We start from the raw sequence: 27,289 nt of genomic DNA, 5'->3' as shown, positions 1-27,289 counted from the left end.
AGTGCAGTGTCTCGCTGTGTTCAGGATTCCCTGGCAGTGCAGCGCGTCTCGCTGTGTTCAGGATTCCTTGGCAGTGCAGCGTCTCGCTGTGTTCAGTATTCCCTGGCAGTGCAGCACGTCTCGCTGTGCTCAGGATTCCCTGGCAGTGCAGCGCGTCTCGCTGTGCTCAGAGCTCTGGGCAGTATTTGAAGACACACTGCCCCCACATGGCCTCAGTGCCAGTGCTGCTGTGCCAGATCATGTCCCTGACATCGCTACCAGGGCTGCTGCCAGTTCTACTGCACAGTTGTTTATCCTCCTGTGGCGGAGTGTCCCGCCCGTATTTATTATTATTTGTATTTGTTTGCGGCGCGGATAAAAGCGCAGCATATTTGTTATTTGTTTTTTATATTTAAAACCTGTGAGGATGCGTGACTGATCATCTACTGATTTATTTAACTAGCTGTCAGTCACGCATCCTTACTAAACGCATGCAGACTGTGGCCGAGGGGTAATAAGATAATTAACAGCTAGTTAACCCCTCGGCCAGAGTATAAGAACCTGCAGCTGTCCGTGCTGCAGGGTGGGTGTACAGAGAGGAGGTACGGGGAGATAGAGAGGAGACAGACTTTAAAATAACAATTGCTAAAACGTGCTGGATTAGCCAGCACGACACTTACTTGTTTGTCTGTCTGGTTTGTTTGGCCCTCGTGCCCTTTGGTTTCTGTTTTGTTGTTTTGTTTAAATCTTTTGTTTTGTTTATTAATAAAATCAGCTGAACGCCGTTGCGTTCAGTTTCACCCGCCCATCCATTGTTGTTGTTCTGTTACTTCCTGGTCCGTGACGTCACCACACCTCACCACTGCAAGCCATCCTGCCACACCTCCCTTTGCAGATCCTGTCTAAAGCCATTTCCCCATAAACTACAAAATGTTTTTTTTCATCGCAGGACTCAAAGTAAGGCTCCCGTTGGAAAGGCAGTTTGATCCAATCCTGGTTTTAATACGAGTTTAACAAGACACACCTGAACTTGTGACATATACACTGGAGCTAATCAAGCATGTGTTAAAACCTGGAATGGGTGAAACTGCTATGCAATAGGAGTCTTATTTCCATCCCTGCATCGGCAGCAGACTGAAATCAAACCACTTTGTGCCAGCCAGTGACAGAGGCAGAATGATTCTTGGTGATGAATCTCTCTCCTGACCTGTGAGGGCGTTATATAAAGGAAACAGAGTGCCCTAGACTGGATGGCCTGACAATTCATTCCCAGGATTAGGTGGAAGTCGGCCATCTAGAAAGGGGGCACCGCTGTGGTACATTAAGTCATCGCTCCAGAGGGAAAGCGATGTGGCATCCGTGGATTGGAGGAGAAACGGCTGCACTCGCTAACCAAGGGGGCGTGACTGAAGGTACAAATAGGGGACATGGCTAGGTGATCTGTTCCTTTGTTTATGGTTAAGAGAACCGCTGAAGAACGAGTATAAAATAACACGATCCGGAGCTTAAGGCCAGCACAAACCCGGACAACACAATACACCATTGTTCACGGATTCAAATTGTATTTCACCACGAGCACTACAGCACTCACTCTGGACTTGTGACCGTGTCTGTGTTTTGTGTGTGTATTTAACTGTGTCTATTATTTCAGGACTGCAACATGTTGTTTATTGAACTGTGCAATACACATCGCTGTGTATTGCCAGCTCTCCATTTCTTTACTGTTGTCATCAGACTTTGGATTATAAATAAACCACCATTTCACCAGTACTTTGTTGTTTATCATTGCCTTGAGCACTGCATCACCTCTGCACCTGTGCACTGCAAACCACTTTGCCACACAGCCCCAGTTAGGATTGCTGCTGTCTGCCAGAATTTCAGTCCCCTAACTGTGATAGAGGATCCTTTTTGAATTTATAAATGGGGTGTATACAAAATCGTGAGAAATACAGTATTGGAGGTCTTTCAGTTCTGTGTAATGTCTGTTTGTACACTAGTTAGCCCCAGTTTGATATTGGAATGGCAGGAGATTGACTGGCTCAGGGGGCTAATGACAGCAGAAGAACAGTTTCATGAATCTCAAACAGCCTGTAAATAGCTCCTGTGTGTAAACCGTATGAGAGGTCCCTGTTGGGAATGTTCCCCTTGCTAACTCACACATTTTGCCCCGGTAGATGATCACTGAGAAGCGAGTCTATTACCTGACTGCTGATTCCCCCAATATCCTGGAGGAGTGGATCCGCGTGCTGCAGAATGTACTGCGAGTGCAGGCCGCCAGCCCGCTCTTCACACAGCCCGAGGCCAAGCCAGCCATGAAGGGGTTGCTCACCAAGGTACAGGAGGGTACGGGAGGGTACAGGAGGGGACGGGAGGGGATGAGGTGAATAGAGAGTACAGCAGGGCACGGGAGGGGGCAGCAGGGTACAGGAAGGGATGGGAGGGTACAGGAGGGGATGGGAGGGGATTAGAGGGGATAGCTGTTGATAAGAGTGGAAAGGTGGGTACAGGACATAGAGGAATGTGCTTGGTGCTGGACAGTGCAGCTGAATATATCCAGGAATATTTTCAGCTGCATAACAGTCATGAAAACATTTATACAATGTAATTGCTATATATGTCGTTTTAAAGGAAGTCTCCCTGGTGTAAGTGCTTCAGATATGATTAAGGTAAATAACTGCAGTGCACGTGTTGGAATCGACCCCCTCTCTGACTGTCCCTCCCTTCGGCAGGTGAAGCACGGATACTCCAAGCGGGTGTGGTGCGCACTCATTGGGAAAACACTCTACTATTTCCGCAGTCAGGAAGACAAGGTAGCACCAGCTTCAGTTTCTTCCATCAATCAGTCAATCAATCAATCAATCAAAACCTTTTTTTATCCAGATGAGTCAATTGAGAACAACTTGAAGGAGTAACATTACAGTATGCTTGTATAGCATCAATATATATGAATGTATAGCATAAACACATTGGCGGTGTTTTAAATCCTTCTGGTGGTATAGAATAACTTTCCTGTCGTATTTAGGGCAAAAGTCAGAACACATTGTTCATTTACATTGACAGTGTTTTATCTCCTTCCGGTATCATACGTTCTATAATAGCGAGCTATCGTGATTGCACACATAGCTAGTTGTTCTGTGTGGGATGATAGCATGGTGGCAGTGCCCCTGCAGGGTTTCAGCACACATAGCTAGTTGTTGTGTGTGGGATGACAGCATGGTGGCAGTGCCCTTGCAGGGTTTCAGCACACATAGCTAGTTGTTCTGTGTGGGATGACATCATGGTGGCAGTGCCCCTGCAGGGTTTCAGCATGCATGGTAAAGGTTGTCGTCCCCTCCTCCCTCAGTTCCCGCTGGGTCGGATCAAGCTGTGGGAGGCCCGGGTGGAAGAGGTTGACCGGTCCTGCGACTCGGACGAGGACTACGAGACCAGTGGCCGCAGTCTGCTGTCCACTCACTACACCATCGCCGTCCAGCCCAAGGAGCAGGGCCCCACCTACCTCCTCATCGGTTCCAAGCACGAGAAGGTGAGAGAGAGCCCAGCACTGCGCATAGGGCAGCTCAGTGACAGCAGAGAATCCACACATTCAAAACTATAAATAATGCACTCACTGTACAGTACACTAACCACTCACCATGTGCCAAACATCTAGCAGCTGTTTGAACTCAGAACTTTGTCAAGTCGGGTCTTAAGGATCCAAGTGTTTCTGCCTCAACAACATGACTAGGCAGCTCATTCCTACGCTTCTGAAGTGTCTGGTCTGCTGTGTTTGGTGCAGGACACCTGGCTCTACCACCTAACCGTGGCTGCGGGCAGCACGACCGTCGCAGTGGGCACGGAGTTCGAGCAGCTGGTGGGGAAGCTGCTCACTGTGGAGGGAGACCCTGGTAAGCCCTCCGTGACGAAGGGAGAGACCCAGCCTGGGTCAGCAGCAGCTCTTATTCTGGTTACGCTTTGGAGCGATAGCTGCAAATACAAAGCAGTTCCAATGGCTGTACAGTATGCATTTCCTAAGGAGCAATGTGCAGACAGGCTGTGACTGAATGGAGCTGAATTTGTGGTTAACAATTGTGAGCATTGGTCCAGTTTTATAACTAAAAATCTGCCATTGCAAAGAGTTGCAGGACCATGTCTATTTCACATGATCTGCAGCTCAGTATTACTACTTAGTGTATAATCCTGCAGCCTCCAGAGTTCAGTCATTACATTAAATTGATAGAAATAATAATTAAGCAATTCAAGTTGTTTCAAGACTTACTATTGCTTAGTTATCCACACAATCAACACTTAAAACCACGCGATAACAAAAAATCACGCATCATTTTTTAAGTGTGCAGCACACATTCAATAGTAAATCCTTGTTGATAGGGAGTGTGTTAGGCTGCTGTGTGTGTGGGTTGTGTGTATGTGTGTGAGGCTGTGTGTGTGTGTGTGTGTGTGTGTGTGTGTGTGTGTGTGTGTGAGGCTATGTGAGGTTGTGTGTGTGTTTGTGTGAGGCTGTGTGTGTGTGTGTGTGTGAGGCTGTTCTGATGCTGCTGTCCTCACTGTGTCACTTCCCTACACAGGCTCTCAGCTCTGGAGACACCCCACCCTGTGTTACAGTAAAGAGGGCATCACCTCCCCCCTCACCACACTACCCTCGGAGGCACTGCAGACTGAGGCCATTAAGCTCTTCAAGGTAATGTCCCCCTTCACCTCCCTCTCACCTCCCCTTCACCCACTCACCCTCCTTCACCCCTCACACCCCCATTCACCTCCATATCACCTCCCCTTTACCCACTCACCCCTTTACCCCTCACACCCCCACTCACTTCCATTCACCTCTCCTTCACCCACTCACCCCCTTCACCCCTCACACCCCTTACACCCCCCACTCACCCCACTCACCACCCTCTCACCCCTTTACCCACTCACCCCCCTTCACCCCTCACACCCCCTCAAACCCCCCACTCACCCCACTCCTCTTCCTCTCACCCCTTTATCCACTCACCCCCTTCACCCCTCACACCCCCTTCACCCCTCACACCCCCCACTCACCTCCCTTTCACCCGTTTACCAACTCACCCCCTTCACTCCTCACACCCCCCTCACCTCCGTCTCACCTCCCCTTCACCCACTCACCCCCTTCACCCCTCACACCCCCTTCACCCCTCACACCCCCACTCACCCCACACCTCCCTCTCATCCCTTTACCCACTCACCCCCTTCACCCCTCACACCCCTCTCACACCCCCTTCACCCCTCACACCCCCACTCACCCCACACCTCCCTCTCATCCCTTTACCCACTCACCCCCTTCACCCCTCACACCCCTCTCACACCCCCTTCACCCCTCACACCCTCCACTCACCTCCCTATCACCCTTTTACCCACTCACCCGCCTTCACCCCTCACACCCCCCACTCGTCTCCCCCTTACCACTCTGTCCTGCACTTAAGACTAAGGCCATCAAGCACTTCAAGGTATAGTCCCCCATCGCCTCCCCCATCGCCTTCCCCATCGCCTTCCCCATCGCCTCCCCCATCGCCTCCCCCTGATTTTCTTAGGAGCCGACCATTATTGATTTACGGAACAAGGTTTCTGATTGGTGGAGTATTTTTTTCAGACATGCCAACTATTCATCAACGTTGCAATCGACGCCCCTGCCATCGACTACCATGTGTCTCTGGCACAGAGCGCCCTGCAGGTGTGCCTCACCCACCCCGAGCTGCAGAACGAGATCTACTGCCAGCTCATCAAACAGAGCCGCAAGAGGCAGCCCCCGGGCCAGGCCGGGCCCATGCAGGTAGCCCCTCACTGCGGATCAGGGCAAACTGCCACTGTAAAGATCTGCAGGAGCAGTGATATTAGTACCTGCACACCAGCTATTTATTCCTGCAGCCGTCAAAGTTTAGGCATCACAGATTATGTTTTAAATATATTGATAGAAATAATTAAGTAGGCAGTACAAGCTGTTTCAATCAACACTCTTTAAAACCACATGCTTGCATTCACTTCTACCACAATCACGTTTTCAGCATGTGAAGATTGTGTATTAGGTAGTGTGAAATGGCTAAAAGTCTGTGCCCTACAGGAAATGTCAAATTACACTCAACTAATTAAGATCATACTGTAGTTGTATTGCATTTGTGGTCTTATCTCTTAACCTGAATAAACCATAGCCTACATTCTATCTTTTATCAGTTAATTGAATGATTTAATGCCTTAACTCAGTGTCAATGGCCATAGGACTGAATAGTGGGGTAGCAAGTGCTAATGCAGAGTAAGTACTGGGGGGGAGGTTACTGCTCGCTTTATATTTCAGAATTTGAAAGCTTTTAAATGTCTTTCTCAGTGTCCTTCTTGCCTGTTGTATGCATGATGCCGTTGTGTGTGTTTGTCTGCAGGGCTGGCAGCTGCTCGCTCTCTGTGTGGGGCTCTTCCTGCCTCAGCAACCCTTCCTGTGGCTCCTGAAACTGCACCTCAAGAGGCACGCGGACTCCAGGTAAAGCAGCAGCAGGGCTCGACCTTGCCTGCTCTCAGGAGCACACACAGGGTAGGACGCTGCCTACTCTCAGGAGCACACACAGGCCAGGACGCTGCCTGCTCTCAGGAGCACACACAGGGCAGGACGCTGCCTGCTCTCAGGAGCACACACAGGGCAGGACGCTGCCTGCTCTTAGGAGCACACACAGGGCAGGACGCTGCCTGCTCTTAGGAGCACACACAGGGCAGGACGCTGCCTGCTCTCAGGAGCACACACAGGACAGGGTGCTGCCTGCTCTCAGGAGCACACACAAGACAGGACGCTGCCTGCTCTCAGGAGCACACACAGGGCAGGACGCTGCCTGCTCTCAGGAGCACACACAGGGCAGGACGCTGCCTGCTCTCAGGAGCACACACAGGGCAGGACACTGCCTGCTCTTAGGAGCACACACAGGGCAGGACGCTGCCTGCTCTCAGGAGCACACACAGGACAGGGTGCTGCCTGCTCTCAGAAGCACACAGAGGACAGGACACTGCCTGCTCTCAGGAGCACACACAGGACAGGGTGCTGCCTGCTCTCAGGAGCACACACAAGACAGGACGCTGCCTGCTCTCAGGAGCACACACACGGCAGGACGCTGCCTGCTCTCAGGAGCACACACAGGGCAGGACGCTGCCTGCTCTCAGGAGCACACACAGGGCAGGACGCTGCCTGCTCTCAGGAGCACACACGACAGGTAGAGATGTGTGTTTGCACACTGTATAATGACAGTACTTCCCATGAGTACCAAATAGTCCTTCAATAATGAATAAATCATGCTAAATTATAGACAGTATCAGTATGTGCTTCACATATTGATCATTTGATTTTATTAGATATTCCTCAGCCTGTCGGGACAATGCTGTGCCAGTACAGGGATAGCAATAAGACTCCTATTGCACAGCAGTTTAACCCATTCCAGGTTTTACTATGAGCTTGATTAGCCCTAATGTATAGTTAACACACTGAAGTGTGTCTTACTAAACTCCTAGTAAAACCAGGAATGGATCAAACTGCAATGCAATGGGATTCTTATTTCCATTGTTAATCAATACAGTTCACCTACAGTGTACCATTACACTCGTAAGATATAGCAGCTTACTTGTGCTTTGTTATCTCCCCAGCACAACTGGTCCAGAAAATTAAACAGAAAATCAACAGAAATAACATGTTGCACCATGGTGGCTACACCTTCTATTAATACCATCTGCTAATGTACTAATGATAATTTAAAGAGAAAAAGAACAGGTTCACATTCAGGTGTAGTCCAGCGAGACCCTACATGTGATAACAGAGATCAGGAGAGAGGGATTCATGTATGAAATGCTATTTCTGGTGCTGTGTTTCAGGACAGAGATTGGGAAGTACGTTATCTACTGCCAGCGCTGTGTGGAGCGCACTCAGCAGAAGGGGGAGCGCAAGGCCAAGCCGTCCCGCATGGAGATCCTGTCCATCCTGCTGAGGAACCCCTACCATCACTCCCTGCCCTTCAGCATCCCTGTGCACCTCCTCAACAACACCTACCAGGTACATAGTCCAGTCAGCAGAGCCGCACAAGCTCATTATTCTATTATTCAGATCAAGTTCTCCACATCTGAGGGTCGTTGGTGTTGACTGGGCTAATTTACCATTCCCTTTAAAACAACTAAAGAAATAGCTGCTTTGATTTGTGTGGATGGTTGTTCTTTAGTGTCTAAGAAAAGCAGCAATCATCACATATCCAAGCAGCTGTTTCTTCACTGGTGTGTACACCCCAATACATTCTCCAATACATTCAAGTGTAGTCCTGCTGTAAAAGACACCTGAGACAGGTAAAATGTACCAGAATGCATTGGGGTGTGATTTGAAAAGCCTGAACTGTCCCAAACTGTCCCTGTGTACATGGAGTCATATTGTAACCCTGTGCATTAGTAACAGTCTTCTAAGATGTTTGCAGTGAGTGTTGTATTTGCTGGCGTGCTGACTTGCTGTAGTTTGCAGTGAGTGTTGTATTTGCTGCTGTGCTGTCTTGCTGTAGTTTGCAGTGAGTGTTGTATTTGCTGTTGTGCTGTCTTGCTGTAGTTTGCAGTGAGTGTTGTATTTGCTGCTGTGCTGTCTTGCTGTAGTTTGCAGTGACAGTGTTGTATTTGCTGGCGTGTTCTCTTGCTGTAGTTTGCAGTGACAGTGTTGTATTTGCTGCTGTGCTGTCTTGCTGTAGTTTGCAGTGAGTGTTGTATTTGCTGCTGTGCTGTCTTGCTGTAGTTTGCAGTGACAGTGTTGTATTTGCTGCTGTGCTGTCTTGCTGTAGTTTGCAGTGAGTGTTGTATTTGCTGTTGTGCTGTCTTGCTGTAGTTTGCAGTGACAGTGTTGTATTTGCTGCTGTGCTGTCTTGCTGTAGTTTGCAGTGACAGTGTTGTATTTGCTGCTGTGCTGTCTTGCTGTAGTTTGCAGTGACAGTGTTGTATTTGCTGCTGTGCTGTCTTGCTGTAGTTTGCAGTGACGGTGTTGTATTTGCTGGCGTGTTCTCTTGCTGTAGTTTGCAGTGACAGTGTTGTATTTGCTGCTGTGCTGTCTTGCTGTAGTTTGCAGTGAGTGTTGTATTTGCTGCTGTGCTGTCTTGCTGTAGTTTGCAGTGACAGTGTTGTATTTGCTGCTGTGCTGTCTTGCTGTAGTTTGCAGTGACAGTGTTGTATTTGCTGGCGTGTTCTCTTGCTGTAGTTTGCAGTGACAGTGTTGTATTTGCTGCTGTGCTGTCTTGCTGTAGTTTGCAGTGACAGTGTTGTATTTGCTGCTGTGCTGTCTTGCTGTAGTTTGCAGTGACAGTGTTGTATTTGCTGCTGTGCTGTCTTGCTGTAGTTTGCAGTGACAATGTTGTATTTGCTGCTGTGCTGTCTTGCTGTAGTTTGCAGTGACAGTGTTGTATTTGCTGGCGTGTTCTCTTGCTGTAGTTTGCAGTGACAGTGTTGTATTTGATGTTGTGCTGTCTTGCTGTAGTTTGCAGTGACAGTGTTGTATTTGCTGCTGTGCTGTCTTGCTGTAGTTTGCAGTGACAGTGTTGTATTTGCTGGCGTGTTCTCTTGCTGTAGTTTGCAGTGACAGTGTTGTATTTGCTGCTGTGCTGTCTTGCTGTAGTTTGCAGTGAGTGTTGTATTTGCTGTTGTGCTGTCTTGCTGTAGTTTGCAGTGACAGTGTTGTATTTGCTGCTGTGCTGTCTTGCTGTAGTTTGCAGTGAGTGTTGTATTTGCTGCTGTGCTGTCTTGCTGTAGTTTGCAGTGACAGTGTTGTATTTGCTGGCGTGTTCTCTTGCTGTAGTTTGCAGTGACAGTGTTGTATTTGCTGCTGTGCTGTCTTGCTGTAGTTTGCAGTGAGTGTTGTATTTGCTGTTGTGCTGTCTTGCTGTAGTTTGCAGTGACAGTGTTGTATTTGCTGTTGTGCTGTCTTGCTGTAGTTTGCAGTGACAGTGTTGTATTTGCTGCTGTGCTGTCTTGCTGTAGTTTGCAGTGACAGTGTTGTATTTGCTGCTGTGCTGTCTTGCTGTAGTTTGCAGTGACAGTGTTGTATTTGCTGCTGTGCTGTCTTGCTGTAGTTTGCAGTGACAGTGTTGTATTTGCTGCTGTGCTGTCTTGCTGTAGTTTGCAGTGACAGTGTTGTATTTGCTGCTGTGCTGTCTTGCTGTAGTCTGCAGTGACAGTGTTGTATTTGCTGGCGTGTTCTCTTGCTGTAGTTTGCAGTGACGGTGTGATATTTGCTAACATGTTGTCTTGCTGCAGGTGGTGGGGTTTGATGCATGCACCACGGTGGAGGAGTTCCTGAGCACACTGAACCAGGACACTGGCATGAGGAGACCCGCACAGTCCGGCTTTGCTCTCTTCACTGACGACCCCTCCGGCAGGGATCAGGAGCACTGTCTGCAGGGCAGCATCAAGGTAACGCCAGCAGCTGTACAGAGCAAAGAGCACTGCCTGCAAGCAGACCCACCATGCAGCTGTGTCTGCCTAACAACAAACATTCATTTAGCTCTGTGCTGTGGACACCAGAACTCTACCGGAGCGATTCACAGCTTGAATTGAATCAGGTCATTATGGCAAGACGAAGCAGGGCATTTCCACTGCATCACTCAGGCTCCCCAATCAGATACAACGTTTTGAAAATTACCCTTTACTGCAGTAAACTATTGTACAGTAAGAGCATAGTGCAGAAAAGCATTGTAAAGCATTGGAGAGGGGGAAGGGGAGGAGGAGGAGGGGAGAGATAAAGGAGGAGGGAGTCAGACCATTCGTTCTTTCCACAGAAAATATATATATATTTGGAAAAATAAATCTTTTTGTGTTTTGCTGTTTTCATTTGCATCCACAGGAAAATCACCCTGTTTTTTGGCACATGTTTCTCCCCAGATCTGCGATATCATCTCTAAATGGGAGCAGGCCTCCAAAGAGATGCATCCGGGCAAGTCAGAGAGCACAAGGACAGTGCGGCTCACCTACAAAAACAGGTACAACTCTGCCCCGTCACAGAGCTGCACTGCAGGTCAATACCTCAATACACAGGTTAGGTTAAGGTTAAATCCTTTTTGCTCCTTAGGGAGCGTAGGTCATCCACTTTGATCCTCCATCTGGCTCTGTTTGGGGCTGGTTTCTCCAGTTCTTTCCAGGAGTATCCAATCTCCTTCAGTTCTGCCTCTGTGGACATCCTCCAGCTGTTTCTTGGTCTTCCGGGTTTTCTTTTCCCTTGTGGGTTCCAAGTCAGTGACTGTCTGGTTATGTTTGTTGTTGGTTTTCTGCATGTATGTCCAATCCAGCACCACTTTCTCCTCTTGATTTGTGTTTCTATGATTTCTTGTGGTGTTGTTTCCCAGAGATCTTTGTTCCTGATGGTGTTTGGCCAATAATACCTCAAGATCAATACCACAATACACAGAGGCTGTATTAATAACACCGTGTAACAATTTTTTTTTTTTTTTTTTTGGTTCCTGGGTAGTAAGTGTTATTTCCTAATTGCTTATGCCTCAAAAGTATAGAAAATGGCTATTATTCCCCACAAACTTTGCTTTTGTGACCAGGACAGTGATATTTTGAAATTTACCTATTTCCAATGAGAAAATGGGCGAATTTGTGTCTTTTCGTTCACATAAAGTCAGAAAAAAACAACATATGAATCCAAATTAACATGTATTTATACTAAAGTAATACAAAAATGACTACAAAAGATTTAGAAGTGAGTAGTTTTTCGAGATTTACGATTATACTGTAAATCACTTTCACGAATCAGCCCCCAAATGTAGTCTCCCATCATGTTCTCGTTTCAAATTCCAGTATATCCTGGTGGAAGCGCTCGCTTTGCTCCTCCGAGTACGCTCCCATGTTCTCCTTGAATTTATCAAGATGAGCATCAAGGATATGGACTTTGAGGGACATCCTACAGCCCATTGTGCCGTAGTTCTTCACCAGAGTCTCAACCAGCTCCACATAGTTTTTGGCCTTGGAATTGCCCAGGAAGCCCCAAACCACTGCGACAAACCTGTTCCAAGCCGCTTTCTCCTTACTAGTGAGCTTCTTGGGGAATTCATTGCACTCCAGGATCTTCTTTATCTGTGGTCCGACAAAGACACCGGCTTTGACCTTTGCCTCAGACAGCTTAGGGAAGAAGTCTTGAAGGTACTTGAAGGCTGCCGACTCCTTATCTAGAGCTCTGACAAATTGTTTCATAAGGCCCAATTTGATGTGCAGTGGTGGCATCAGCACCTTCCGGGGGTCCACCAGTGGCTCCCACTTGACGTTGTTCCTCCCCACAGAGAACTTGGTCCGCTGTGGCCAGTCCCGCCTGTGGTAGTGCGCCTTGGTGTCCCTGCTGTCCCAAAGACAAAGATAGCAGGGAAACTTGGTAAAACCGCCTTGGAGACCCATCAAGAATGCCACCATTTTGAAGTCTCCTATGACCTCCCAGCCGTACTCATCATACTTCAAGGCGTCCAGCAAGGTCTTGATGCTGTTGTAGTCCTCTTTGAGGTGCACCGAGTGAGCCAGGGGAAGAGACGGGTACTTGTTACCATTATGGAGCAGCACGGCTTTGAGGCTCCTGGATGAGCTGTCAATGAAGAGGTGCCACTCATTCTGGTTACAGGCAATTCCGATTGCCTCGAACAGACTGGTCACATTGTGGCAGAAGCAGAGCCCATCTTGACGAGTGAAGAAGCTGGAAAAAGGTTGGTGACACTTCCTCTGATCTGCGACTTGCACACTTTCATCCAACAAGTTCCACTGCTTGAGCCTAGACGTCAAAAGCTCGGCATTGGACTTGGTGAGACCAAGATCTCTAATCAAGTCGTTGAGGTCTTTTTGGTTGGGGTAGTATGGGTTTCTCTCCTCAGCTCCACCTCTGAAATTGTCATCTGGATCTACAACGTTCAACGATCTTCCTCGCTCTCTGACTTGCTGCTCTCTCTCCGGAGGAGTGGGTACGGGGAGCTCATGGCAGTGTGGCACCGGGGCGATGGATGAAGGAAGGTCCGGATACGTGATAGCAGGTGCATTCTTGCCAGTCCGACGTTTGGATGGGTCCACCATGCAGAAGTAGCAGTTGCCTGAGTGGTCAGTGGGTTCCCGCCAAATTCTTGGGATAGCGAACTTCATGGCTCTCTTTTCCCCTCTGTACCATCCTACAAAAATACATTTATTTCACCCATGACTAATGTGTAAGAGATTCTCGCAACATTTTTCATATATGATATATTTTTTCAATAACATTGAAAATTGTAAAACATTTTAAAATTAAAAACTTTTACAATTTTAAAAATTTTAACAAATTTTATAACATAAAATTCCGAGCAACAATTTTCCATCTTACCTTCCAGAGTTTTTTTGCAGTGCTCGCAGGTGAAATGAGGTGCCCAGGGTTTGTCTTGATCCCCGACAGGCATGCCGAAATATGCCTTGTAGGCCTCACACATCTTAGCAGATGCTTCCACGGAGTACTTTTTCGCTCTTGTCTTGATAAATTGGCCGCAGACATAGCAAAATGCGACTGCCGGATGCTTGCAGCCTCTTGATGCCATCTCAGAAAAATGCAGATATGTATCCACTTAGGCAGCTGGAACTAAACTGAACTGGTGGGCTTAAGGCCCCTGTATTTATACTACTATTTATATTACTGGAAAGTTCTAGAAAGTTCTAGAAGTTACTCCAAGTTTACTCAGCACTGAATCTATCTGGAATGTTCTGGAAAATAGGTAAATTTCAAAATATCACTGTCCTGGTCACAAAAGCAAAGTTTGTAGGGAATAATAGCCATTTTCTATACTTTTGAGGCATAAGCAATTAGAAAATAACACTTACTACCCAGGAACAAAAAAAAAAAAATTTGTTACACGGTGTAATCTAAACAGAGTCAGATCGCAGTACCGTCACTCTGTATTTATCCAGTTGGGGTGTTCCCCCAGGGGGTGATTTATTGACCCACCTATTACCATACAGTCAAATGGCCTGGATTGAACAGACCAGGGATGTAAATAAGACCCATTGCATAGCAGTTTGATCCACTCCTGATTTTACTCTGAGCTTGTTACCTAAACACTGAGGCTAATCTCTATCTCTCTCACTTTCTCCCCCTCTCTCCTCCCCCCCTCCCCCTTCCCCTATCTCTCCCTAGGTTGTATTTCTCTGTGCAGGCTCGTGGTGAGACTGACCGGGAGAGGCTGCTGCTCATGTACCAGACCAGCGAGGAGATCCTTCAGGGACAGTTCCCTGTCAACAAGGAGCTGGCTCTGGAGATGGCAGCGCTGCTGGCACAGGTACTCTACCACTGAGGAAAGGGTTGCAGCAGTACAGGTTTAATCTTCAAACACTGCATGCTTGAGCTTGCTTTTGCAATGTCTCTCTATACCATCTTGTTATTATCATGATGATTTATGCCTCACACGTTGTTTACAATAAATTGGAGGTCTTATTAAAGTAGTATAGACTTGATAAAGTTATAACTGTGTTCACATAAAGGATTTCCAGTAATTCTGTTGTAGGAATGTCTAATTTGCTGCACATTCCTAATGTTACCATACTGCTCCATGCATTTCTATATGCTTATTTATGATTGCATCTAATATCATGATTTACAAAATGTACAACTGTTCCTCAATGCTATCCCATCATTCTGGTACACGTAGGCTTTTTATTTTTATTCCTGTGGGTTACTATTACTATATCTTTCCATCTGCTTTGGGTATTTCTAATTTTTGAATGCAAAGCGATCATGTGATTCCTCTATCCAGGTGGAGTTTGGAGACTTCGAGCGACCGTTTTCCACGCCAGCAGGTCAGGTTACTGCCCAGTCCAAATCCAACCAGAGTCTGAAGCAGGTTCTGGAGAGGTTCTACCCCAAGCAGTACCGGCAGGGCTGCTCTGAGGACCAGCTCAGGTAACACAGGCTGGTCAATTCTAGTGCAGTGCCATTCATCACTCTGCACTCTCACAAGCCACTCTCCCTCTGCTCAGTGTGTACCCTCTCTCTCTCTCTCTCTCTCTCTCTCTCTCTCTCTCTCTCTCTCTCTCTCTCTCTCTCTCTCGCTCTCGCTCTCGCTCTCGCTCTCGCTCTCGCTCTCTCTCTCTCTCACTCTGCACTCTCACAAGCCACTCCCTTCTGCTCAGTGTACCCCCCTCTCAGTCTCTCGTTCTTTCTCTCTCTCTCTCCATCTCTCTCTCTCTCTCTGCACTCTCACAAGCCACTCCCCTCTGCTCAGTTTGTACCCCTGTCTCTGTCTCACAGGCAGCTCCGGCAGAGGCTGTCAGCGAGGTGGATGTCTCTGAGGGGCCGCACCGCCTCGGACTGCATTCGGATCTACTTGACCGTGGCCAGGAAGTGGCCTTTCTTCGGGGCTCGGCTCTTTGAAGCAAAGGTACGGTGCGAGGCAGATAGCTGCTTGTGAAAAGAACCATTTCATATTTATGCCAGGAGAGTATAAAAGTGGTGAATTGCAAATCACAAACATATAAAGAATTTTGTACGACACATTAGATGTAAAAATGTGGAGCTTTGCTCAATAACTATGTAATTATGTATAGTTTTTTTCCTCTATAATGCAGTAGTCATGAGCCTTAGTCTTATAACGAGAATGCAAGAGCTAGGGGAATACCCCATTATAAAAGTTAATATAAAGGGCTGCCTTAAAACCAGAGAGCACTGCAGTTCTGAATTGTCCATTAAGTGTTGTGCGATGTGCCATCTTATGTGTCTCTCTAGCCCATCACCCCCTCGCCCTTCCAGGATGCTCTGGTCTGGCTGGCAGTGCACAAGGATGGGATCAGTGTGCTGGAGTACAGCTCCATGGTGAGAACTTAATCTCAATCCACTTCATCTCAATCCACTTCATCTCAATCACCTCCATCCCATCCACTTCATCTCAATCCACTTCATCTCAATCCACTTACTCTCAATCCACTTTATCTCAATCCACTTCATCCCAATCCACTTCATCTCAATCCACTCCATCCCAAACCACTTCATCTCAACCAACTTCATCCCAATCCACTTAATCTCAATCCACTTCATCCCAATCTACTTCATCTCAATCCACTTCATCTCACTCCACTTCATCTCAATCTATTTAATCTAAATCCACTTCATCTCAAGCCACTCCATCCCAATCTACTTCATCTCAACCCACTTTATCCCAATCCACTCCATCCCAATCCACTTAATCTCAATCCACTTCATCCCAATCTGCTTCATCACAATCCACTTCATCTCACTCCACTTCATCTCAATCCACTTCATCTCAATCCACTCCATCCCAATCCACTTCATCTCAACCCACTTCATCCCAATCCACTCCATCCCAATCCACTTAATCTCAATCCACTTCATCCCAATCCACTTCATCTCAATCCACTTCATCTCACTCCACTTCATCCCAATTCACTTCATCCCAATCCACTTCATCTCAATCCACTTAATCTCAATCCACTTCATCCCAATCCACTTAATCCCAAAACACTTCATCTCAATCCACTTCATCCCAATCCACTTCACTTCAATCCACTTCATCGCAACACATAAAGCACAGTAAAAGTATGGTAATGCAAAGGTAAGCACTGTAAAGCCCAGATGGGTATGGAAGACTATGGAAATGCATCGTATAACCATGGGAAAAGCTTCGGAACATTTAGCATGTAAAAATGTTTCAAATACAGTGCTATTAACTCCTGGTTCCTTATCACTTCCTGTGTTGTAGTTCAAGGTCACTCCAAAGCTGTCACCTCAATCACACCATGTGACCTACAGCACAGGTACCAGGATGCAGCAGTATTTTTTCATCTGTAGCATTGTATCTGAAACATTTGCACATTAAAAGTAAAAGCGAAGAATCAAATTGAGAGGGAGATCAGTTATAATGTTGGCAACGCTAACAGAGCTAAGATCCACTTTCTTGCCCTGACCTCACACTGGTAATAAATGATTCCTCTCAATACAGAGGCTGCTGGTGTCGTACGGGCCCAGGAACCTGATGACGTTCGGAGGCTGCCGCGATGACTTCATGCTGGTGGTGGGTCAGTCCAGTGGCAATGGGCACCCCAAGGACAAGCCCACAGAGAAGTACCTGTTTGCCATGCCCAAGCCCAAGGTGGGTGCACTGGGGCTGGGGTCAGACACATAGAGATGGGGTCGTTTTATGAGGGGCTGCGTGGGAATGGGGACAGAGATGAAGGATTATTAGAACTCTGCAGCTACACACCAACATTTTTGTGATTGGAGAGCCCTATCTTTACACCTACTTCATTGTTTCATAAAATGGCAGTGTTTCTTTTTATCTATCATTATCATTATCAAGGGCCCTCCTTTTTTGTCACAGATCTTTTGGTTTGCTTGTGTCTTCCTGATATCTAATCACTTCCTGCAATCACAGGGTCTGATTGCAGCTAAACCATTGGCGTGAGTAAATGATTTTGTACCAGGAAGCAGCAGCCACCCTCTTTAGCAGTGTCTGTGAAACATCTATATGTTCCAAACTGAAGTATAATCAAAGGATCTCAACCTGAATAAAAAGTGAAACCAATGACAATATTGCAAATGCCAGTAAGAGGTAAGAAACGAGGTTTCAAACCCTCGGTTAGCACTCCTTTGAGCTTTGAGCTTACACTGCTGGTTTTAATATTTTGTTATTTTTTCATTTATTAAGATTCTGGAGATGACCTTGCTGATCGCCAGCTACATCAACAGTGTCCACCAGCAAAAAGCCGCTGCCCATCACCTCTCCGCCCCAGCCCTGCTCTCCGCTCAGCTGGCTGGACCCAAGAGCAGGGAGATGGGGAGCCAGCCACTGCTGTCCTCCAACAGACCCACCAAGGGACCCACCCTTCTGTGATCCCAGGCACCCTGAACCACTGAGCTCGCTCCGTAGCTGGCCAGCGAGAGCAGCAGCCTCCAAACCACAAGCCATTAGCGCCTCACCGAACAAGGGGCCTATCCTACTATGAGATGCATCTGGATCCAAGCTAGATCTTTAGCTCACAGTTTAGAGCAGTGATTCCCAAACCGGTCCTGGGGACCCACTGTGTCTGCTGGCTTTCATTCCAACTGAGCTCTCAGTTACTTAACTAGACCCTTAATTAAATTGATACTTTCCTGAATTAGACCTTTTTAAATTGTTTTCAGCTCTTAACAGTTGCATATTTCAAGTTAGCTATGCCATTTTATAAGTAACTTGAACTCTGCAACTGTTCAAGAGCTGAAAACAATTAAAAAGGTCTAATTAAGCAAATTTAGAGCAACCTTCCCAAAACCCTTCAGGGCCATGCCAGTACATGTTAAAGGGATACTGTATGTTGTTCACATTTTAATCGTTCATTTCTTACGTGTTTGCTTCCAACATTATATGCTCTGTTTACTAACTGTTCCAGCAAAAATTGCTTCTGAAAAGGCTGATTGTGGGGAAACATATCAGTGTTGCACAAGCTTCAGTGTACAGTGCTCCACCCATTGGCCTTCGTGCACAGCGCAATGCTAATATCCTCCCCAAACTCACTTCACCACAGTAAGCCTTTAAATATTATTTTTGCTGGAAAGAAGAAACAACAATATTGAATCATACAGAACACACATATGGTAATAGGATATGAAATATTGGAAAGCACATAGATGATATACCTGTCCCTGTATGGTAATGATAACACATTCTTAAGGACATTTCAGTGATGGTTAGCACTACCTTTTATATGCACTGGAAAGCAATACAGGTTTGAAATGCATGTTAGACCAGATTGGGGGAAGGTTAGATTCAGTTCAATCATTGTATTCAGTACTGCTGATGCTTTTAAGATTGTCTGCTATGCTGGGGTACTTGTGACCCAGCCACTCAAGAGCCTTGTAAAGATATCTTCATATTACCAGCTAATGGAAACATGAACTACTGGAAGTTCAAAGTGTTTTTATTATAATATAAAAATTATAGTAGGCAAAAAAATAATTCAGGATTTTAATATAAATATGTAGATTTGAAATAATTGGCGCTGTAGTCAGAACTAACAGGTATAAATCGAGATGCAACTGACCCTGTTTACATAGTTATGTTGTTATGTGGTATACCTGATTTTCAAAATGGGTAGATGATCATTTCCTTAGGTGTTTTGTTCCTTAAACAGCTAGCTAACTGTAAACCAGCATGTTTCTGTTGAAACCCCATTATAAACCATCAGGATGTAAAACATTCCGGCCTCCCTTAGTAAAAGCACCACCGCACACAGTTCAAGGTAAGTCATGCAATCAGGAGCACGCTGGTTCGAATCCTGGTTGTGTCCCGTCTTGGCTGGGGGCCCACAGGGAGTGCTGCATTGTGGACAGGCAGGAAAACTGGCAGGGGTTAGTTCACCTGATCGCACATCAGTGACCCCTAGTGGTCAGGTGCCTGACTAGGCCAGGATGTCTTGTATTCAGTGTTGAGAGTACCTCTGCTGTAGCGCAGAGAGTTACCGACCCGTTACTGTCTGTCCGTTTCTCTGTACATATGCCTGCAGTATACATACAGTTATTTCTGGAGCTCGGGAAAAACAGGACAATCTTTTCCTAGCGTTCCAAACGGTACATGATGTCCTGTCTGGCGCGTTGATTTCCGTTTGCAACTCTTCTTGTGCTAATCGACCCCCACCACCCGCCACCTCTCAGACACATTTTATTATTATTATTATTATTATTATTATTATTATTATTATTATTATTATTATTATTATTATTATTATTATTTATATAAACTGGAGGTGTACAAATCTTTAAAGAAATGAATGTAGCTCATACATTAACTTGACCAATAATGTGTTAATATCAGGTACTGGTATAAGCTCTTAATCACAAACACTGAATTTACAACAATCTGGGGGTGACAAGGGCTGGGTGGGCATCCTAACAGAGCCTCAACACAGCTGCTGTGTACTTGGAATGCCCGCTGTTCAGTTGAGGTCCTGTCCTCCCACCACAATTATGTCCAGTTTTATACTAAAATATAATTCTTGTTTCGTGCTCATTTTCCCAGTTTTAGTGGGAAACCGGACCTGGTTGGCAGTTCAGTTTGTTTACAGTTTCTAACAGTAGTTTCAGTTGCAAGAACACAAGCTTCCAATTTGCATTATACAGTATAAACATAACGCTTCTGCTCTATCTGCAGCAGTTGAAGGTTATATAAGCTCCGCTGTTGCAAAACAAAAATGTAAACAAATATGTGTTTCATTTTGCTCTGACATTGGAGGACAGACAGGCAAGCTAGGGTTCTAGTTTTACCCACTTGTTAAACAGACATATTTTAGTTATTGTTAATATAATTGTAATATTCATAAAATCATAGCAGAAGCAACCATCCATAAAAGTTAGTGCACTTGCCTTTATAAAACTTCACCATAGTAAAAGCATAGTAAAAGCATAGCAGTGTAAATAATAGCAAGGTATGGTAAAGCATATTTAAACAAAAAAAAAAAAACATGGCAAACCAGGGTAAAATGCATAGAAAAACTGTTGATTTACTGTGCAAGTCTACTGTGGTAAACTTTTATAAAGGTGCACCGTACTCACGGAAGTCAGTTCTATATAGTTTTTCACAACACGCTTTAGTTTTTAAAATGTACTGTGTAAACAGTTTAGCAGTGGAGTATTATTGACCACAGAATATAAAAGACATACTTCTACTATCATTGCTCTGCTGTGCAGATCATATTCACACTGTGATAAAGCAATTATTATTATTATTATTATTATTATTATTATTATTATTATTATTATTATTATTATTATTATTATTATTAGTAGTAGTAGTAGTAGTAGTAGTAGTAGTATTACATTCCTGTGGATCAGATAAGATCTAGAAACACATTTTTTAATTCAAACTAACAATATATGAGGTACTTTTGTAATTAAAGTTTAACATCATCATTGCGTTTTGTTACTTATTCTTGTATCAGTGTTGCCCTGTTTTCACACAAGGAATTGATTCTGGGTAGAATCATATGTTATTATGCATTGTTACAATGTACTTAACGTGGAAATCTTTTTGCACACTATATGTAAGTACACAATTGTATCAGAAAAGGGTTGGGGATAGGGGTGTTAGGGTTAGGGTTTGAGTCAGGGGTTAGGGGGTTAGGGTTAGTAGATTGTAACTATGCACAATAACAGTGTAACTATGTGTAAGTGCACATGTATTTACTAAGTAACTGCTATGTAAATACACAGTAATTAGAGACACTTCATGTAAAGTGTTACCCAGTGTTTTCCTGGTTTGTGTTTTGTTATTGGGCCGGTATGATAAGGTGAGGGAGTGTAATAGCCACAGTGTGTTTAATTTTGAAGAGCCTGTGGCGTCTGTACCCATGTGCTTTGTAATGTGTGTGTAAGGTGATCTGGTATACACCTTTGCCCAGCTCAGTGTCATGTTTTGTGTCTGTAATGAAGAGAAGGCTGTGAAAGGTATACAGTATTTAATGCACAAGTGAAATATTTTAATGCCAATCTGCCTAGATATTTATTTTATTTGTATTTGTTTTTGATGACGTTTATGCTAATTCTCACAGTTATTTAAATAAATGCACTCTATAAACAGACCCTGTGTGTGACTCTGCGTCACTGTTTCTACAATGTTGGCTATGTGCAAAAAAAAAACAACACATCTCAGTTCATGTGGAATATGTAATTGAAAAACTGGAAAGACAGCTGGAAAAAAGTTGTGACATCATCAAAATAACATACTGTATTTGTGGTAAGGACAGTATACATTAGTATCATCATCACCCTCATCTTCGTCATTATTATTACTGTAATTACCCATTACAACATATCCAATACTGGTAAGAGTTGATGATGGTTATAGATATATAGTTAAACATCCATTCTAGTCTCTGTGAGTAACCAACACATACCCACTTATTTTGGCCACAACCACAACACACTTATAAATAAATATTCATGACTTGGTCTCTACAGAGAAAAAATAAAAACATCACTTAGCAATTACATTTCTACAGATGTGTTACATTTTCCTAATTACTTTGTACTAAATGTTGTTCATATACAGTTTATAATTCTGCGTATGTATCTAAATCACTGCTATCTGAACCAGCTTTGGTTGAATAAACGTCATCTCCCAGAATCCCCAGCAAGACGCGTGAACACATATGATTGTGTTCTTTAGAGCTATAAAGGAGTTATTCTTTTTTTTTACATTTTTAATATTCTATTTGTGCCATATAGATGTTTGTATCATCATTAATTTAATTATTTAATTATATCTGTATTTATAATATATCTAGAGAGAGAGAGGGAGAGAGAGAGAGAGAGAGAGAGATAGAGAGAGATAGAGATAGAGAGAGAGAGAGAGAGAGAGAGAGAGATAGAGAGAGAGAGAGATAATGGGGTATTCCCCTAGCTCTTGCATTCTCGTTATAAGACTAAGGCTCATGACTACTGCATTATAAAGGAAAAAAACTATACATAATTACATAGTTATTGAGCAAAGCTCCACATCTTCACAACTGTGTCCATCAAGTGTGCCAGGTCCTCCAGGAAGGGCACTGAAATAAGACTCCTATTGCATAGCAGCTTCACCCTTTCCAGGTATTGATACAAGCTTGATTAGCCACAGTGTGCATAGGCAACAAGCTCAGGTGTGTCTCAGGCTATGCAATGGGAGTCTTATTTCCATCCCTGTAAGCAAGTAAGGATGGCTCAAGCCTGCAGATGCATTTGACAAGCAGCAGGTGTGTGCACAACTGGACGAGACACACCTGCTGCTAATGGAACGATGAGCCGGGAGCCGTGTGGTTCTACCCACTAGCAAGCCTCTTTTGTTCAGTGTTGTAATATAGCTGTTCTGCTGCAGTGACAGCCTGTGGGAGATTCTACTTGACTCTGTTTCTTATAGTTTTAGTTTAGAATTCTGATTGAGCATTTTTAAGTGAAGAGTCCAAGAGCATAATGCACTGACGTGTGTGCTAAAGGAGCCTTTTCAGAAACATTTGGAATAGTTCGTAAGCAGTAAATAAATAATGATCTAAGCTGAAGAAACACTAGAGAATCATATAGAACACATGTGATAGGATATTGAACAGGTAAAGAATTACATATTAAGAAGTGTAGAGGATCCCTTTTAGCAGTATAGTAATGCCTATAGTCATTGGGTACAGCCTCCTCTGGCCTTCATCTGGCGCAGTTCACACACACACACACACACACACACACACACATACAGCACACACACAGCACACACACACACGCACGCACACACACACACACACACAGACACACACACGCACGCACACACACATGCACACACACAGATACAGCACACACACACACACACAGATACAGCACACACACACACAGAGATACAGCACACACACACACACAGACACACACACACACACAGACACACACACACACACACATACAGCACACACACACACACACACACACACACGCACACATGTGTTTGTTACTGGAACAGTAGCATAATCGGTCATTTTACAAGATAATATAATAGAGTTCTTCTCCATAACAGTAAATCTGTGTCCTTGGACCAGAACAAGCCATTGTTAGTTCCTGCAGCGATGGATTCACTGGGTCAGATTGGTAAGCACACTTACTAGTTTACTTGTTTATTTTCTTATTTTTATTTAATTAGTTACAAATGTTAATGTTAAGTGTGCTTTGTTGTGTGTTGCTTGTCTAAAGCACAGCAGAATTTCAATTCTAACAGGAAGTTTCAGTTAGGACTTTATTACTGTAAAACCTGCTGCAGTTCTGTGTCTTATGCACTGGGTGGAGCTAGATCAACACCCTGACAGTTAAATGAAAGCGCTTCTTGCATGCCTTTCACAGGCTCAGTACACAGGACTGGTCTGTAGATCTCCCATGCTCTATGATGGGTTAGGGTTAGGCTATCCCATTTGTTTCTTGCAGAAATGTGGTGAAGTACAATGAAAACCTCTTAATGAGCAATTTCTCATTATAATGTTCGGTTTATTGAATTCTATTTCGTGGATTTCTGTACTTTTACAGTAAAGTCAGTGCTAGTCATGCGTGGGGTCCACTGATGTTTCAATAGCTGTTGCTAATGCAAAGGTGTAGGGTTTTGCTGTTGTGCTTATTTGGGGTGTGTTTGGTGGGTACTTCACAATCGGTGACCGGGTGTTTCTGAGTGAAGTGCAGAACTTCGTATTGTTTCTTTTTGTTAGTGTTTTCATGCCAATTTCTATTGTAACATGTTTACAGATCAAACTCTCAACAAAACAAACCAACAAAAGCAAAACCACAATCTTTAACCTTAGCCCAGATAGTCAAAGGTTCATCAAGCCTGACAAGATACATTTCTTAACAATCATAAAAATGTGTTAATTGCATGCAAACGCAAAACTGCAGGTTTTAAAAACCCAGTCCAGATTATTTCATATAAATATCAATGTAGGCTTATTATTCATAGCTGCAGTAAGGTCAACAAAAATACATGTTTAACTTTCCTGCCAAACAGTATGTTCCCCGTTTCACCCTTACATGGTAAATGCATATCATAACCACGGTAAAACATGGTAAATGCATATTATAACCACGGTAAAACATGGTAAATGCATATTATAACCACAGTAAAACATGGTAAATGCATATCATAACCACGGTAAAACATGGTAAATGCATATCATAACCACAGTAAAACATGGTAAATGCATATCATAACCACGGTAAAACATGGTAAATGCATATTATAACCACGGTAAAACATGGTAAATGCATATTATAACCACGGTAAAACTGAAAATTACTGTGGGAAGATTTAGAATGGTGTAAATTACCCAAAACCATTAACCTTTCTCATCACAGTAACAATTTTTACTGGTTTTATGCTTATTTGGTATATTATCGGTCCACATTCGAATGAAATATTTGAAGAAATTCCTCTTGTTTTGCTGTTTCTCATTGATTATCATCTGTACCAGCAATATGAAAGCCATCAAAGACCCAGCCAAAGATCCACAGTATTCAGAACCCGAGATCGATGCAATGACAGCACAGAAGGACCAGGTACTCAAACCCCATAATCTTTATCTGCTCTGTCACTGTATACTGTATATACTGCTCCAGTTTGATCAAAAAGAGGATTATTACCAGTTTACCGTTTCCTGTCTTGTGGTGGTTTTGGTTAGTAAGCAACAAGTTTGTCTGTGAGTTTCAGAATTTCACAAGTCAGAATTTACCTAGCGGTGTCTAACCTCCTAACCTGTGTTGGATACAAATTCCTTACATAGATACAGTGAAAACCGCTTAACAGAATCACTTGTTAAATTAAATCAGCTCCACAATGTAATCAAAACCACCTATTTATTGAATCGGCTTCTCTGTTCAATTAAAATGAAGGTATACCAGGCTTTCACCGAACTGAGAATGAAATGAAACAGTGAGACCTGAAACGGAGGGTATTAGCACAGATTACAAACTGGTTTGGTGAGAATCTTTTTGTATTTGAACTTTAATGTACGTTCCTTTTTGCTGAGTTCTGCATGCACAATAATTCACTTCACAAGAAACCTTTAGTGCTCCAGCAGCTGTTTTAACTGTTATCAAAGGGGTCGAGATAAGAAACATCATCTCATGAACTGAGCAGGCTGTAGGTCAGCTTGCAGTGCATAAAGTATCTGCTGGAAATCCCAGCGCAGCTGAACACAGGTAACCTGCGTCTTGTACTCTGGTAACTCCTGTTCGATTGGTCTTGAGTTCTTTATTGCTTGATCAAGGAGATAAGTTAGTATCAGGTATGAGGAGTGGGTCTTATCTGTCTGCATTATTACAGCAAAGTGTCCTTGTGTGCAGAGGGTATGCAAAAAACGATATTACAGAACTGAAGGCTTTATCCTATTGGACTCTGAGCTTACACATGGCTTATTGACTGTACTTTATTATCACAAAAACCCATGAGTTACAGCAGGGTAATTATTTCTAACTCATATGTAACTGCAGTATAAATGTATTTTATGTGAGGTTATTCACGGTCATTCTACCTGAATATTCCAATTAAAATATATAGCAGATCAATAGGTATATTGCTATGTGCAGCATACCGCACAGAGCATAAGAGCTTAGCTTAGTATTGGGTTTGGGTTGAGACTCTCGATACAAATGCAATGGATTTAAACTTTTCAGGGTTTTTCATTTGCAGAGTAACAGATGTTTCTCTGATTGACGCTGGTCAGTGCATCATAGAGTAGTCATTCATCAGGTCCATTTCTTGCTAATATTTTTACGGTGGTTGTTCGAGAATGTTCTGTCCAGGAAATCTCTTAGTAGCTCCACTTTCAGGTAACACTGTGGACTGCTTACCTGTGACGAGCCAATCAATTCACACCACTGCGTCATCCACCTGTAAAGACTGACCAGAAGTAACCTTCAGTCTTGCCCTCTTGTCTCATGGCTGCTATCGCCCAGCAATATTTATTTGTTTATATGCTTTCTTACTGTATACACTGTCCTGGAGTAACCCAGTGTCTTGTGCTGGCTTGCATAGCGCCTTGCTATTGCATTGAACTGAAAACACCTCGGTTTGTATTTTCTGCTGTCTTTCTAAGGCACTGGAACAATACAAGAGAAACGCATGGAAGTCCTGGAAAGGGATGGACCTGGATTCTCAGCACAGTTAGGAGTTGCAATTCCATGCTCATCCCAGAGCGCCTCGACTCTCTAGTTAAGAGGAAAGATTCTGTGACCCGTGTGTCAACGGGTGATGCAGCACCAAGAAACAATCACATTGACACACAGAGAGCTGCAAACACTGTGACTGTGTTCATAGAGTAGTGAGGTTGAAAGCACACCCTGTACATACCATTCATATTTTAATAGTAATTTAATAAATTATATAAAAATGCATTTTATATAATACTTATTTGTTTTGTGGATTGCATGACAACAGTGCATTTTTGGAAAACATTTGTTTTAATGATCAGGGTAGAGAATACTTCTTGAACGTTCTTCTAGTACTGTGGTTATTCCACAAATGAGTATTGGCCATTGTCATAAGCAGTTTTTCAGCATTTGAAATTACATGGAGACAGACCTACAGTAGGACTGAGTAGTGAGTGGTGAGTGTATGGAATTGGTTACCAAGCCACACTGTTGCTCCTTAATCTGCTACTACTGTAGGAACCGGACTAGCATTGATGGGATGAATGGCCTCGTCTCATTCATAACCCTTGTTATATACAGACCAGAAGGCAATCTTGTGTAGAATAAGCAGGGTATTTATAATGGTAAGGTAGATCCCTTTCATATGTCATTCTTTTCTTTTTCTTTCTTTTTTAAAGAATAAAAAACAGGCCCATGTAG

General features: G+C 44.1%; 1 protein-coding gene across 2 annotated transcripts in view; it reads left to right on the top strand.

Moving 5' to 3' along the window:
- Window positions 1-21,528, top strand: part of plekhh2 (pleckstrin homology domain containing, family H (with MyTH4 domain) member 2) — a 59,730-nt gene extending 38,202 nt beyond the window's left edge. For both annotated transcript variants that reach the window (XM_034003224.3, XM_034921418.2), the window contains exons 15-30: window positions 2,154-2,312; window positions 2,709-2,789; window positions 3,323-3,502; window positions 3,755-3,863; window positions 4,542-4,654; window positions 5,582-5,761; window positions 6,363-6,460; window positions 7,831-8,008; window positions 10,231-10,386; window positions 10,855-10,952; window positions 14,105-14,246; window positions 14,721-14,866; window positions 15,215-15,344; window positions 15,689-15,775; window positions 16,920-17,069; window positions 17,625-21,528. In XM_034003224.3, the coding sequence (XP_033859115.3) occupies window positions 2,154-2,312; window positions 2,709-2,789; window positions 3,323-3,502; window positions 3,755-3,863; window positions 4,542-4,654; window positions 5,582-5,761; window positions 6,363-6,460; window positions 7,831-8,008; window positions 10,231-10,386; window positions 10,855-10,952; window positions 14,105-14,246; window positions 14,721-14,866; window positions 15,215-15,344; window positions 15,689-15,775; window positions 16,920-17,069; window positions 17,625-17,810 (2,193 nt within the window). In that variant the 3' untranslated portion in view covers window positions 17,811-21,528. The remainder of the gene's footprint in view (window positions 1-2,153; window positions 2,313-2,708; window positions 2,790-3,322; window positions 3,503-3,754; window positions 3,864-4,541; window positions 4,655-5,581; window positions 5,762-6,362; window positions 6,461-7,830; window positions 8,009-10,230; window positions 10,387-10,854; window positions 10,953-14,104; window positions 14,247-14,720; window positions 14,867-15,214; window positions 15,345-15,688; window positions 15,776-16,919; window positions 17,070-17,624) is intronic.
- Window positions 21,529-27,289: the final 5,761 nt, after the last annotated feature.

This window comes from Acipenser ruthenus, chromosome 5 (genome assembly GCF_902713425.1).
Source record: "Acipenser ruthenus chromosome 5, fAciRut3.2 maternal haplotype, whole genome shotgun sequence".
NCBI lineage: Eukaryota > Metazoa > Chordata > Actinopteri > Acipenseriformes > Acipenseridae > Acipenser > Acipenser ruthenus.
Note: the sequence above shows the minus strand (reverse complement) of the source record. Positions and strands in the feature narration are given on the sequence as shown.